This window comes from Plodia interpunctella, chromosome 2 (assembly GCF_027563975.2).
Source record: "Plodia interpunctella isolate USDA-ARS_2022_Savannah chromosome 2, ilPloInte3.2, whole genome shotgun sequence".
NCBI lineage: Eukaryota > Metazoa > Arthropoda > Insecta > Lepidoptera > Pyralidae > Plodia > Plodia interpunctella.
Window position 1 is genome coordinate 6279117 of NC_071295.1, and position 15564 is coordinate 6294680.

Below are 15564 nucleotides of genomic sequence, written 5' to 3' on the forward strand. Positions count from 1 at the left end.
ATTATTAATTTTATCGATGATGTTGGCAGCAATTTTATCAATGATGTTGGTCTTTAGGAAGCTTACACCTTTATAAATCTACTATCATTCACAAATATAAATAAAAGAATAATATTAGCTATTATAGAATAAAGGACATAATATGCTGTCTCACAAAATCGCATGTAGTGCAATTCCACTAGAACGTCACGGGCTAATTTTACAATTTTCTATGAATTTCTTCCAAATAATGGTGTTTTTCTATAACGGCAACATTTCGCAATCCGTTGAAGCAGCCATTTTGTACTAGCGTCGTCAGTACGTCGTCAGTGTCAAAAAGTTTGTGAGGTGAAGTAATTATATTTCGTCGGCGCCAAAACCACCATTCTTCATACGTGACGCGTGGATGGTGGGAAATGTGGATAGCAAAAAGTGACGTTATGGAATACCATAACGTCACTTTTTGCTATCCACATCCACTGAAAATTAGCCTTGTGAACTATGCTTAGCAATAGCTAAGCATAGTTCACAAGGCTAATTTTCAGTTGACATTATATGATAGATCTAGGCATTTCGTGGCACATATAAAAAGATTATATGTATACTTTCAATGAGCGTAAAGTACCAGCCAGTAGTACTAAGAATATTCTTTCGGGTGCCTTTTTTAATTACTTCTTTTATAAAGAAATTGATTTAGCGGCTATTGTGTATATCAAAAATAAAGTTTAATAGGATTTAGAATTCAGTACCTATTCCCAGCGATGCTTGAGAGATCTCTAGGTATATAGTGGCGACGATCATTAAAAAGGGTTGTTCTGGTACAGGTACCAAATTTCAGGAAATTTGCCGAAAACCCTAGAGCTGTACCATGTGCTCAGGCAAACCTTAGCATTGGCCTACTATATTTTAGCCGACACATAGTAGTGTGTTGGCGCTTGTTGTAGTCATGGTTCCCACTATGTTTGTGGCGCTACTAATAATAATAATGCATATTTTTTGCAGAAAATTATGGTATTAACGGCTGCTGAACGCGCTAAGCGATATAGAGACAAGGTAAATGAAACCCAGAAATATACGAAGAACAGAAAAAGAATTCTTTAGAAAAGCTTAAGAAACATCAAAAAAAAGATAACATCAAAAAAAAAAATTCACAAAAGAAAAAATAAAGAAGAGTAAGATAGATTATAGTTCTCTCCATATCGTTATCTTCTTTATTTGTTTTTTTCTGTCAATTCTGTTATCTTTATTTGGTATCTAAAAAAAACTAATTTTGTAATTTTTTTATAGATATGTATAACGTAAATTTTAAACTATTAAAGCTCGTCACAGACGATAGTAAAGTATCTTGCATGGTTTATGTTATTGATCCTTACCTTACCTTTCCGCTAACGTAACTTTAAGTTCTATTATCGTGACTGTTTCAATATTTTAGTAAGTGAATATTCAAATAATTAATTGAATATAAAAGTATTATTTTCATTATTAGTAAACATTATTTTCTGTCTTAGTTTTCGAAGTTTTTCTATCTTATGGAAAACGATTTTTCCCAATATTTCAGCACCCGAATATGCTACAGTGTTGTATATTTTCACAAACAAATGCTTACATAATGAAAGGATTAATAAACTACTACAAAATAAACGTTTTAATCGACATTAGCAAAAGGCGGCACAGCTTTTGTGTATCTAATATACAATGAGGTACTCTGGCGGAATAAATGTGCAGTATTACTAAGTAGGTAGGTAGGTAGGTAGCAGGTAGATGACTAAGTAAACTATTACTACTAGATATACATAATATATAGACTGTGTATAATATTTAGTACCAAGGTTGATCTCTGGTTTTTCTTGTCCTCGAATAGTTTTCGATTTGTAATAATACTTGGTACTAGCGTTAATATCGTAACAATCCAAGATCTCATAGTCCTGGTTTAAACCAGTTCCAAGTCAAAGTTTTGTGATTAGAAGGTATTTAGCTAAGACGCCTGGCAAGACATTCACCACCAACTGTTGTACCAACGTGTCACGCTCATGGAAATAATAGGTACTGTTGCACAAAGTACTTACTAAATCCATAGTCATTCTTTTTCAGTCAAAATCAGCGGTCTAGTAGTAGTAGTAAATAATTGTATATGCAAAAACACGGTGGAAAAAAGAGATAAACATATATTTAACGCTCTGTACCTGTAATTGCTTGATAAATGTATAAGTAAAATTCTTATATGTTGAAAAGGGCCTCTGAATATGATCTATTTTTCTAAGCCAATATGTTATTGAATCTCAATTCAATTGTCACTGTCAAACTCTATGAAAACTTCTGTCAGCTGTCACCCGTCGCGTCTCGATTTCTGTTTCTGCATCTGCTTTGTTTCATTATTTTGTACTCCACTCCAAAGAGTACCTAGGTTAGGTAAAGTAGGTAATATTTATGAAGTACTTTGTGCTTTGAGTGCAGGCTGCATTGTCCTTTGTTTTGTCTTAGCTTAGCTAGCTAGCTACTACAAATCATATTCTCAGCTAGACCTAGCAGATGTCATTGAAGTAAAGGGAAATATACAAAGAAATGTAGTTCATTCATTCCAGTATTATTAATAAACTTTGAATTTCTCCTGTGCGTGCACTAATTTTTCAACTACAATCATACTTGTGAATACAACAACTACAGCATAAGCAGAACAATGTCGAGTTCTAAAAAGTATGTTCAGTAATTTTGTGTTCTTAAAATATAACCTGAAATGTATATATTTTTTAATTTCTAGGATTATAAAGATGCTTTTACTGTTTCACAGATATGGACTCATTCTACCTGAAAAATCTCAATCTCAGGTTAAGCAGCCTGTGTTCCAGTCCACTCGTAATGTATTTGGTAATGATTCTGAATCTGATGACGAAACTAATAAGAAACCAGTTTTGCTGCGACCAAATGTTAATATTAACAGACAAGTAAATAAATTTCAGTTTATGACAACTTACTACTAAGCTAGTGTGAATACAATATCTATGTTTTATTGTAGACACACATGAAGGCTTTCAGAGGCTTTTGTTAGTGCCAGTGGTGGATTTGCATTCCTGCACACCCTAGGCCATGTAGTACCAGCTGTCCCTTTATCAGCCCTTATTACTCAGGTCTTAGGTACTACATATGAATTAACTTTTTTGCCAACTTTTATCAGAATATATTACATATTAAAAAAAAATTGTCTTATCTGGTCTGACTGTGATTCTACATAAATATGTTAAAATATATAAAAAAATAAAACTAATATTCTCATAACATGCACCAAGCAGCCCAATATCTGACATCCTCCACTGGTTAGTGCACAAGTCATACTATATGTATATGTCAATGGTATATGTTTCAAAAACTATACTTAAACTGCTTACCTAAATTAGAGCTTTGTAATGAGCACTTGTAATCATGTGCCAAAATTTTATAATTTTTTTTTAACAGATGAAGAAAGCTCAACAAAATGCTTTAATTGAAGACCCAACTGTATACCAATATGATGAAATATATGATGACATGATAAATAAAAAAATAGAAAAAACAGAAAAAAAGACCGAAGATAAAAGGCCACGTTACATTGAGAATTTGATGAAATCGGCAAATAAGAGGAAGATAGAAAATGAGCGGCGTATTGAACGTCAGGTAACTAATGCTAAGGCCATTGTTAAAACAATTAGGCTAGTGCCTAATTGTTTTAATTAATAATTGTAAATCATTATCATTCCAATTACATTATAAACTATTTTCATTAACAACACAATCCTTTCTTTGGTGAAAATGCTAAACCAATTAAATTATGTGTTTAGCTCTAAACAGTCCAAGAGAAAATGGAAATTATCCTTTAAAAGTGTACTAAAATAATAAAATGAAATAATGGCTCAGAAAAGGGAAAAAATACATCCACTTAATGCTTCTCATCTCACTTCGTGTTGCCAACTGTTTGATTTCAAGATATTGAGATTTGATCATTTCAAAGGGTTGCAAAGTTGCCTGTGTTACTTTACATAATAGTCTTATTAATATTTCAAGACTATCAAATTATGCAATTTTTTTTTATTAGATTCAGAAGGAACGCGAAAAGGAAGGTGATGAATATGCTGACAAAGAGGTCTTTGTCACTTCTGCATATAAGAAGAAATTGGAGGAACTCATGTTGGAAGAGGAAAAAGAAAAAAGAGAAGAATATTTAGAAAGTATAGGAGATGTCACAAAGCAAAGAGATTTGAGTATGTATGAGCCTTTTATGAATCAATGTTTGTACACAGAATGCACATTTTTATACTTTAAATACTGAAAATATAAATTTTACAATTTCCTTTTAATCAATATAAACAACTTCAAACTATTATTTTAAATAATATAAAAATCTCTGAGTATTGAGTGGGCTAAAACCTGCAAAATTAGAACAATAAGAATACATTTGAATACATGAGAAATGAAATTTGCTGTCCCCAGTATTTAAAGTACTTTTTCTAGTTGTGGTGCACATCTTATTAAAATTTTTCTTTTCTAGGTGGATTTTATCGTCATTTGTATGAACAAAAGATGGGATCTGACGAGAATACTGACAAAGGTAATTTATCAGAAAAGAACTTAGAAGATTACAACATTAAAAACAAGAACGAGACAAAGAATGCATCAAAAGTTAAAGAAAAGCAACACAAAAATCAAAGTGAGACCAAGAAAAGAAACTACAGAAAACGAAAGACCTCTGAAGATATCAATAAACATTTATCAGATGGTGAAATAGACGATTCAGGAGATGAAATCAATCGAATGAATCTTGATGATATTCGTTCAAAAAAAATGAAGAAACCTGAAGAAAACATTGATGCAGATTCTGACTTTTCCATTGATGAATCAAGTGACGACAACGAAGACGTTTCTAAGAAAAAAGTGAATAAAGATGAAATTACTCCAAAAATTCCTAATGATGATGTAAAGAAAACAAAGGCTTCTAAAGAAAACAAAAACATAGCAAGCAAAGATTTAAAGCAAACTGAACCTGCAACTGAAAAGAAACCTAAGATTGACATCTGGAAAAAGAGAACTGTAGGCGAGGTGTTTGTTCAAGCTTTGAAAAGATATTATGAGCGAAAAGCTGCTCGAGCTGTTTAGGTTAATACGAGGGCTGCTATTTATGTATCCGGAATAACAAAATTAAACAAACATATATTATTACATATGGTTTTATTGTTTCTCGAAGTATTCTCCGCGATGATCTATGCACTTCTGCATACGATGAAACCAATTTTCAAAGCACTTTTTCCATTCTGATTGAGGTATGTCCAAAACGTGTGTTTTGAACGCATCAACGGCCTCTTCGCGGCTCGAAAAACGTTGACCACGTAATTTATTTTTAATGTTTGGAAATAAATAAAAATCATTGGGTGCCAGGTCGGGGCTGTACGGCGGATGACCCGTCAATTCAATCTTTTGACCCTCCAAAAAATTATTTGTTTCAGCCGACTTGTGGCAGCTAGCATTGTCGTGATGAAGTATGATTCTGCGTTGTGGGTTGTTCTTTCGTATTTTTTCAAAGACTTCTGGCAAACAAATAGTGGTGTACCATTCAGAATTAACCGTCCTACTATTCTCTAGTGGCACTGTAGCTACATGTCCGTTGATACCAAAAAAACAAGCGACCATTTGCTTTAAAGTGCTTCTCGCACGAACAACTTTTGTTGGATTCGGTTCATCTTGAAAGACCCACACCGTTGACTGCTGTTTAGTTTCAGGGTCATAAGCATAGATCCAGGTTTCGTCACCTGTGTAGATATTATAAACAGCTTTTGACGTGCCACGGTTGTATTTTTTTATCATTTTCTTACACCAGTCGACATGAGCCTGTTTTTGATCTACGCTCAAGTTGTGCGGAATCCAACGCGAACAAATTTTTTGAATTAAATGTTCGTGTAATATCGCGTGTATACTCGTCATACTAATGCCCAGAGACGCCTCTATCTCGCGGTATGTAACATGACGATCTTGCATTACTAATTGTCGCACAGCATCAATATTTTGTTGTACCACTACCGATTTAGGACGACCCTTCTTAATTTCATCCGTGAGCATAGACCGTCCACGTTGAAATTCCTTAAACCAATAATACACAGTGGTTTTCGATGGTGCTTCATCTCCAAAAGTTAAAATCAGTTGTTCGATGAACTGTTTTTGAGTTAATCCACGCCGAAAATCATAATAAATCATCGCGCGAAAATGTTCACGAGTTAAATCCATGGCAATGAAGACAAGCTATTTTCAAAATTGGCGCCAATTGAAAAAAACAAATGACAGGGACATGAAAAATATTTATTCTCTAGCCGAAGAGTTCTATTTTCAAATGTTGTAATTACTTTTTAAATATTCTAGAATTATTGGCCAGTTCCGGATACATAAATAGCAGCCCTCGTACATGTTCGTTACAGAACTAATAGGTAGTTAAAATAAAATACTTGGAGCTAAGGATTAGATAATTATATTTTTCTCGGGCGGGACGTGCCTAGTGTTGTGGTGTACTGGCGTAGACAATATAAGTAAATTAAAATAGTGAATAATCCATCGACAAGAACAGAGTTCTTAAATTGTATACATAATTTATTTCATTAAGTAATAATAACAATTTATTCTGCAAAATATTATCATTTTAGATTATCCCTTATCAGTCGATGTATATAAAAATATGAATTACTAGCTTTTGCCCGCGGTAGCTTGTGTGACCTCAGGTCAATAATTAAATTTCGAATTTCATCAAAATTGGCCCAGCTGTTTAGTCTTTGTGACGGAAAGATTACCTCTAAAATGGAGCAATTAATGTGTTTTTTTGTAGACTGGAAACTATAGACAGCGTCATATTTTCTATTTCGATCAAACAGAACTGCTGAATGAATATTCGCACCCTGACCTTTACAGCGTTTTACTGATTAGACATACATACATTTGTATGAAATAGTTCTGTTATCTCAGGTGCTCACCATTTGTTTATGGTTTTTCAACCTATGGTGGTAGTTGATAGTTTGATTGGGTGTGAGTTGTGATCATGGAATTAGTAGGTAATTAATAAAGTCCAGGGTTGTGATAGAATACTTTTTGGCACGTTGGATCCGCGGGCGAGAGCTTGTAACTGTATAGTATATTGATAGATGTTAATTCTCATTGAATGGTACAGTTGATAGGAGCATTTTTTTTACGATTACAAACAAATGTATAAGATTTTTCCTATAACATGTATTGTATATACTATATATACTTTTATTTAAGAATAATTTTAAAGCACTGCAGTCATTTTCACTTCTTCAATGAAATAAATTTGTCCACCGACACAGTTTTCTTCTTAACTCACGAAGTAATGAGCTTTACAATGAACTGAAACAATAATAAATAATTTAAATGTAAAAAGAACAAGCCATCGAGATATGCGCAACACACTAGCGCCAACATCACCTTTTTTGTAACACGCTTTTATTAGGTCGGCCTGTATGTATGTTACCCCACATAGAATGATTTCTGGTTCTATTATGACTGCTCAGTATAAGTTATCCCATATTACCCGCTTAATTTCATAAAGTTCTAAAAATGTAATTGTTTTCACTCCTGTAAGAGCAGGCATAAGAAATTAACAGATTAATAATATAAACGAATTGCAGTCGTCAGGTAACAATTGCGCAATTGGTAAAAATTGCGGCGTAAACGAGTAAGAATGTAAACACTCACTCGTGCTCGCGTTGCCCGAGGGATCGAGGGAGCACTGGGCAGTGGCAATGACATGAGCAGTGACTCGCGTCCCAGTGGGCAGCACAAGTAAATAAACCTCTTTACATACTCATGCTGCCCACAGGGATGCTCACTTCCTTGCCCAATAGAGCCGAATGTAAATGTGGCTTTAGAAACTATGTAATGGAATCTAAGGGAACTAATTTATCCATATTCTAAAGATCGTAGCGTCATGAAAATTGACAGCTGTATGTAGTTCTGATGACAATACAATAATATGGTACTGTCGAACTGATCTGATGAAGGAGCTGGAAGATATGAACTGGAACTTCACGATGGAACATCGGAACATCGTATCATAGCCGTGTTTGGACTTTATAGAAAAGTCTTGTAATGAACTTTGACCACGATTAGGTTTCAAGGTCTGATGATGAAGCCGGAAGATATACAATGGCATTTAATGATTGAATATCGTATCATAGGCGTGTTTGGACTTGTTAGAAAGATGTTGTAATGAACTTTGACCACGATTAAGTTAGGTCTGATGATGAAGCCGGACGATAGGCACTGACGGAATCGTATCGTAGACGTGTTTGGAGTTGTTAGAAAGGTCTTGCAATGAACTTTGACCACGCTACTTACGTGCACTTATTTAAGTGTGTTTCTTAAAATATTAATTTCTTTTTTTTTTTTAATTCAAATTTAATCAAAATCAGCTCAGCGGTTTAGTCGTGCAATTTCATATTCATAATATTAGTATGGAAGTACCTATAAACTCAGAAACGGGGTCATTCTCGCCTTCGGCACGCATGGTCCCCGTGATCTCTTCATTCTCCACCATGGGCAACACAAGCTGGACAAACTCTGGAGTATACGGCGGCGCAATCGCATCTAATACCTATGAATTGAAAAATTACATTGAACTCACTTCGTCAACCAAATGTATGTGTAAAATACATATATAGGTGGGAATTAACTTTCAATGTATGGAACAAATAGATACATGAGAATTATGTAACCGAACCACACAAAATTTTAATTTGAAGAATCTCACTATTTTAGAATCATAAGTGCTTTCACTGATGATTCTTTAAACCCCTTCGCAGGTGATGTGGGGTCTTCTGGAAAAGACAAGGTAAAGAATTGTAAAAAAAATTGTATAATCCAGATAAAATAGATATATTTAGGATCATTGTGATAATTCACAGACTATAACAATGCAGCTGGATCATTATAAGAAGATTTCAGGTTGGTTGAAAAGTCAATTTTCAAAAAGAATGTCAAACACATCCATTATAAAAAATCTAAAATTTCGTAACGTAGTTATTAATAAGTTATCACCATAAACGTTGAACAAACATAGCTTTCTTTGCGAATATTTTACCAAGCTGTGACGTCACTTCAACGTGTTATTATAGAGCGGTTGGAAGAGTCCAAAAATATGTGATTTCATTTTTATCATATCTTTGAAAGCATTTTCATTATCACAGTTATTTTTTCACTAAGGGCCTTTGAAGTCATGAAAACAAAAAATTGTCAACTAGTCCATTGTATGTAGTAAATATGCAAAGTAAATGTACCTCAGTAATGAAGTATCGTATGAGCGAGATATCCGTGTCGCCGCGCTGCCAGCATTGCTTGACGTAGCGCAGCACGGGCACCACGCAGCCCCGGCTCAGCAGGTTCACCATGCGGTCTAGTAACATCTTTTTTAATTCTAGCTGAAATTCAAAAAGGAACTGTTAGGGCCTGTTTCACAATTTCTGATAAATATTTATATTGTAAACTGACACACAAAATCTTTATCTTTACATGTTATAAAACAAAGTCCTTTGCGTATCTTTGCTCCGGACAAACTCAAAAACTACTGCACGGGTTTTCATGTTTCATGAGGTTTTCATCAATAGAATGTGAAAGGTTTAGGTGTATAATTTATTATTGTTTGTATAATTTATAATATTTTAACGAAGCCGGGACGGGCCGCTAGATAAATCTGCCTGATGATATTAGCCAGTTAGCCCTATCCAATACATAAGAAACAATTTCTTAGTCTTCGGGGTACCCTAAGGCTGCCTAATTATTCAATAAACTCCCTGCAGAGGCTATTAATCTGCCAATGAAAAATTTTAAAACTTATGTTAAGAAAAATTTAATGGATAAAGCGTATTACACAATTAACGCCTATTTGACTGATAAAAACGCATGGATCCTCCCAACAACTTTGCCACTCCACACATGATCTCCTAATTTTTATTTTACTGTTTTTTATTATTTTATTCATAATTTTTATTTTTGTTATAATAATTCATATATTGTGACATTTAAATTTTATTTGTAAAACATGTACGTGATTTGTGATTTTCAAGTGTCTGAATTGTACTTCTGTTTCGACGAATAAGATTTGTAATTGTGAGGTCATGGGAATCGAGTGTCATGCTCACTCAAATGGTCGATCTGGTGGTGGCGTCGTGGGCCGGGTCGTGAGGTTCCCTCTATTATGGTTGAGCTACGCGATGGCTGTCCCATGCGTCAACTCGTGAACGGGTGCTGCCAGAGGGAACTGGTCATCTCGTTTCTCATATATTTTCATGTAAGTTAATTGTGTTTCACATCTATCTATATATTATAATCAGCACTCGGATCACAATCATAACCTGTTTTGATATACCTTTTGACTATGTACATTATGTACTTTTATATATTATTAGAAAAAAAAAACATTGTAAGAAACAATAATGGTAAGCCGATCTGGCATGATAGGGGCCAACACTGTTCAAATGAGTTTCTTTCGGAATTTCTTCTCAGCAAGTGGTCGTTCCGAAATGCCAGTAGTTTGTAGCTTGTGAGAAATAACTATAAATATAAAAATTGACGAGAAAAAGTGCCTATAAAGGTCTAATTTCTGAATAAATGATTTGAATTTGAGGGGCGTAGGCGCAGAGGAAGACCGCGAAAAAGACGGAGGAATGACATCAATGGTTACGGGGGTGGTAATATGCAGTCACTGGAGGTTCGTGGAAAATGGTAGGGGGTGGCCTTTGCCCAGCAGTTGGATACTTTAATAGGCTAATAAAAAAGTTACCTGTACTAAAATTTCTAGTTCGTCTTGCGGCGATTCGAACAACTGCACTAATAACTTGAGTAGTCTGTGGTGCAGCAGTTGATGGCACGAAGCCACTTCGTCCAGCAGTGCCAAGTGCACCGGACAATGTTCCGTACACAGTTTGAAGTAGGACGGCTCAGTCACCACGCATTCCACCCACACGAGGACGCCCATACCGACCACTGGAAATCTGTGAAAGAATAAAACAAAGAATATAAGAAAATTGACGCCGGGAGACTAGAGCTCTACAAGATTCTTGTAGAACCGCAGGAAGTGAGTACATGCGAGGATGAGAGAAAGAGATTCTTGTAACCTTATGCAATGATAGAGCGTGGGCAGCTCCGCGATGAGTTCGCTGGAGCTGGCGGAGCTGCCGCAGACGGCGTGCACCTTCTCGATGGCCTGCACCGTGGCCTTGAGCTCGTCCTTGGCGGGCCGGCCTCCGCCCGCCGCCTCGCACACGCTGGCCGAGTACGCCAGCAGGTACATGTACTTCGACTTGTGCTCCGGGTTCAATTTGCTGCCCAACTTGAATAGGGCGTCGACTAATAGCTCTGGAAAGATAATAGGGTTGTTAGAAATGGTTTACAAATAGTCACGTGAAAAATAGCTTTTCTTTAGCTTTTGTCATGAATTTTTGACTTTTAATTATTAGAACTTCCGACTTCGCTCAGGTGAACCACCTTTATGAGTGGTACTTAGGGGTATACAAAAAAACAACCTATTCTAAGATCTATTGATAAAAAAAAATTATCAAAATCGAGCCGATTCGGAGTACAAATAAAACTGACACACGAGAATGAAGATGATAGTGACAGTTAAAGCAAACTTGCCGAGGAACTGCGGGATGCGTATGAGATGGACGGGCGGCGGGTCGGGCTGCGTATAGACGCGGAAGAGCGCGGAGATGTCGGCGGGGTTGAGAGCGCCGCGCGACAGCATGGCCGCCAGCGCCGTGCGCGCCTGGCGCCACGACTCGCCCGCCGTCAGCGCCAGCGTGATCGGCGTCACGTCGTGCCCGCTGGTGCGATACAATTAAACCGGGGTGCTTTTCATACGATAACCCTTTATTGCACATAATAAAAGTATAGGTACAGTTACAATCTTGTAACTAAAATTATATGCGCAAAAGGCTTATCACTCTGGGCAATATTTTCCAGGTGGTTGCGTGGAAAAAATTGCTCACATACTAGTCTTTCGCAAGCGTTGGAAAGGGCTAACTGACCAATTACGCTAGTCTTATCGAACAGGTTAGTTATTTGTCAGATTACAATATGATATTAAATTATTATTTTCTTGTTATTCTCCAAAAGATTGCCTAAAAAAAATTGCTCACAGCGATAAGCCTCTTGCGAACAGTATGATATTTTTGTTTAATGAGGATTACGGGCTCTAAGACTTTATTTCTGTTTCAATATGCACACTGATGCCATTAACATCATTTCAGCCACAGAGAGAACATACTGGACATATCGTCGGTTCAATGGTAGAGTATCGTATCTGAAAATAGGAAACTTTACAGGAGAGCGAAAAGAAGTTTCAAAAAAATCCTGTAAATCAGGTTCTCTACGAATCTTTCTACAAATTGTGGATCCGCTAAAAATGAATGTCTATCATTGTGTATACTTAAAACTGTAAAAATATTATGATTTCATGTAAAAAAGGCAGATTGACTTATTTACTTTGGTGAGATTGAGAAAAAATAAGTAAAACTACAATTTAGGCGAATAGACTATTGTGAGATAATTCTCTCAATTGACTTTTGGACCAAGGTAAAGCGGTAAATATAACAATATTTACCGCTTCGGTTAGTAGAATATTGTATGTTAATTGTTTAACAAAAGTAAAGTATTGAATGTACCACTTGGCTAGTAGAACATCGGATTTTTGGAAGAATATTTGTTTTTTTAGGGCTAAATTAACATAAGATAGTTTACTTTTGCAGAATGATAATTTTGTGCAGATAACAGAAAGAGAAAATGTTAATATCTCCGCCATTTTTAATCGTACAGTTATGATGTTTTGACACAAAATGCGAAAAAAAAAACAATGTTATGGATGTAAAAATGACAAAAACGCCAAAATGGCAATTACAAGTTTACCATTGGACCGACGATATGTTTCCCCCAAGGATTTCCTAGATAACCGGTTAGAAGTGGCCTGCATCGAGCTTTTGCTTGCGACTTTGATCATGTCATCTGACCACCTGGCCAGTGGGTGTCCCATGCTGTGCATATCGTAAACTAATTGTTATATAAATCTGCCTAAAGTTATTTGCCAGTTAGCCATATCTGACACTTGTGAAAAACAACTTTTCAGTTATTTATTATATCTCAAAAATCATCTGTACCTTTCTCACTAAATGAAGTTTTTATGGACTGTCTATGATTGGAACGTGTGACTGATTTGGCAAATTGGTATTAATATATGTCGTAAAATTGAATACATACCTTTGTTGGGCACAACGAGTTATTTCCTGGCTCAATCTCTTCATGATTGCCCCTCCTCTTGGTTCTTGAGATAAGATGTGCACAATCACTTGGCTGTACACATAAGTATGAGCACCATGGCACACCATTTTCTGAACAAATCGATATAATTAAAATATAAAAACTATATATTTTAAATCCAATATGTAACTTCCAATAATTCCAACACTATATTTGTCATAAAAATATGTTCCCATTTCTTCACAACACAATCACAGCCACTTAACACATAAGAGTAAGTAACACATAAGAGTGAAGTATATGCGGTCCCAGCCTAGAATAGGACCTGTCCGTATCACAGCCACAAATGGAAAATCACAGCTGGATCGTAAAAAAATATTTTTATCATTAGATAGACCCTAGCTAGCTTCTCTGTGTCGTGAACGCAATCGGGCACATGTGGGGATGAGAGTGAGAAAACATAACAAAGAAATACTCACAGCACATTCATTTACACTGTTCTGCCAATCGTCTGAACTTTGAAGGAATCCTACTATAGCAGACTTGAGGACTCTCGAGAATACTTCAATTTGTTGTGCAGCTGTAGATATGCTTGTAATTTCCCCTTGGAATCCTGCGTCGGAAATTAACTGAAATTATATGAAAAATATATGTTTCAAGTACATAATTACTGTTCCGCTTTCATGGCTAAACCTGCATGTATACATGTAGTTAAAGACCCCCATTCAAACATTTACTTTTTTAAAAGTCTACCCCTGAATGACTATAGTGGGGGTTGTAAGTTTGAATGAAAATTGTGTCTGTTTCACTTTCGCAGATAAATCCATGCGGGTGAAGCCATGGGCAAAAGTGTTTTATAATACTTTTTCAATGTATCCAAGCAAAAAAACAATCTTTTATCAAAGCAGACTAAAATATGTGCTACAACATACCTTGATAGTAAAGTTCAACATCAGACAATCAGGATATTCTTCAGCCAATCTGTAAATCAGGGATCTCCAAGTGGGATGTTCAATCATTTCCGTCAGCCATGCTGGGGTCTATGATTCAAACAAACAATCACTCACTCAATCATTTATAAAACATTGTGTATTTTAACATTAAAAGGGTTAAATCAGCATCTTAATTTCATTAATAACTGATGGGAAATGTATGTAATAAGTTAACTTACTTCACCCTCTTCTGTAAAGATGGTGTCTGCTTTTTTAGGGTCGAATGTTTTTAAAATCATATCTTTTAAATGATTCTCAACCATAGCCTGGACTTCAGTTACTTTAACACCTGAAAATATTTACAATATTTTATAAGCTAATATTCTATTTAGTTTATTCTATTCACTTGAGAAATTATGTTTAAATAGATCTATGACTCCTCGAGACCTGACAATTTAACAGTTCTATTCTTAAAATCTACTAGAACTAGGATAGTTCAGCGATGCTTAATTTACAGGTAAGTAACATAAATGTAGCAGTATTTACCTGAATAAACATATTTACTCTCATAGACAAAAGCTTGTAGAAATATAATGTTATTAGAACAAACCTCCCAATATAAGCCATTCAGCTAACAAGTTTGCCATTTGAGCAACTGCACTGTAGTTGATTGATAACTGTTCTATGACTTGCTCCGGATTACCCCCAGCTTGAAAGTACCGTTTGAGTTGTCCAAATATTCCTGGCTCCATAATGTAATCGGGAGTCTTAAACTTCTCCAAGCATTCCTGGAGAACTTCTTCAGGGTTCTCAATAACATCTTCACCGCCTTCTTCCTGAACAGTTACACACAATAATATTATTCATTTGTAAGTAAATTCTATACTAATACGAATAAAAGCGAAAGTGTGTTTGCATGTTCTCGTCAAAACGCTTCTTGGTGTGGATATATAGAATGGTTGAGAGTAACAAACATAGGTATTCATAGAGTAAAATAATTAGACACTTTACGTACTTCATATTGCATATGATTCGCTGTTTCCCAAACGCGTTCCTCTTCGTACTGACTTGGCATTTTGACCGACGTTTTACATATATATAATATAAACTTATATTCTTTATAATGTATTTAAGACAAAATACCAGACAGACAGTTTAAATAATGCAAATACAATTCGAAATGCATTAAAAACAAATAAATAATATAATAATAAATCACGAATAAATAACCAAAAGCAAAGTGAAGTTGACAAACTTTGTTTGGTCAACTGACAGTGACAGCTCAGTCCAGACGGACCATTCACGGCAGATAGCCGTGCGTGACTTTGACAGAAGGTACTTTTTTATAAAGACAGGAGCTTAGACAAGGTAAAACCACAGG

At 35.5% G+C, this 15564-nt stretch overlaps 2 protein-coding genes across 8 annotated transcripts; one reads left to right on the plus strand and one right to left on the minus strand.

Moving 5' to 3' along the window:
* Positions 1 to 286: 286 nt before the first annotated feature.
* LOC128679194 (uncharacterized protein) lies at positions 287 to 5166 on the plus strand. Of its 7 annotated transcripts, XM_053761288.2 has the most exons (6): positions 287 to 421; positions 981 to 1032; positions 2768 to 2844; positions 3430 to 3627; positions 4046 to 4211; positions 4499 to 5166. In XM_053761288.2, exons 3-6 carry the CDS (start codon positions 2770 to 2772, stop codon positions 5101 to 5103), a joined length of 1044 nt encoding a protein of 347 aa, XP_053617263.1. In that variant the 5' UTR covers positions 287 to 421; positions 981 to 1032; positions 2768 to 2769; the 3' UTR covers positions 5104 to 5166. The 7 variants fall into 7 exon arrangements, with proteins under 7 accessions (XP_053617263.1, XP_053617289.1, XP_053617237.1 ...); XM_053761314.2 differs by lacking the exon at positions 287 to 421 and having other exon boundaries at positions 1002 to 1032; positions 2768 to 2921; XM_053761262.2 differs by lacking the exons at positions 287 to 421; positions 981 to 1032 and adding an exon at positions 2289 to 2397.
* Positions 5167 to 6447: 1281 nt separating this feature from the next.
* Positions 6448 to 15439, minus strand: TH1. Its single transcript, XM_053761213.1, has 12 exons — positions 15199 to 15439; positions 14794 to 15019; positions 14423 to 14532; positions 14184 to 14291; positions 13731 to 13880; positions 13252 to 13382; positions 11635 to 11822; positions 11115 to 11355; positions 10781 to 10991; positions 9279 to 9419; positions 8467 to 8596; positions 6448 to 7350 (listed from the first exon to the last, which is right to left on the minus strand). The coding sequence occupies exons 1-12, from the start codon at positions 15256 to 15258 to the stop codon at positions 7319 to 7321; spliced, it is 1728 nt and encodes a 575-aa protein (XP_053617188.1). The 5' UTR covers positions 15259 to 15439; the 3' UTR covers positions 6448 to 7318.
* Between the last annotated feature and the right edge of the window lie 125 nt (positions 15440 to 15564).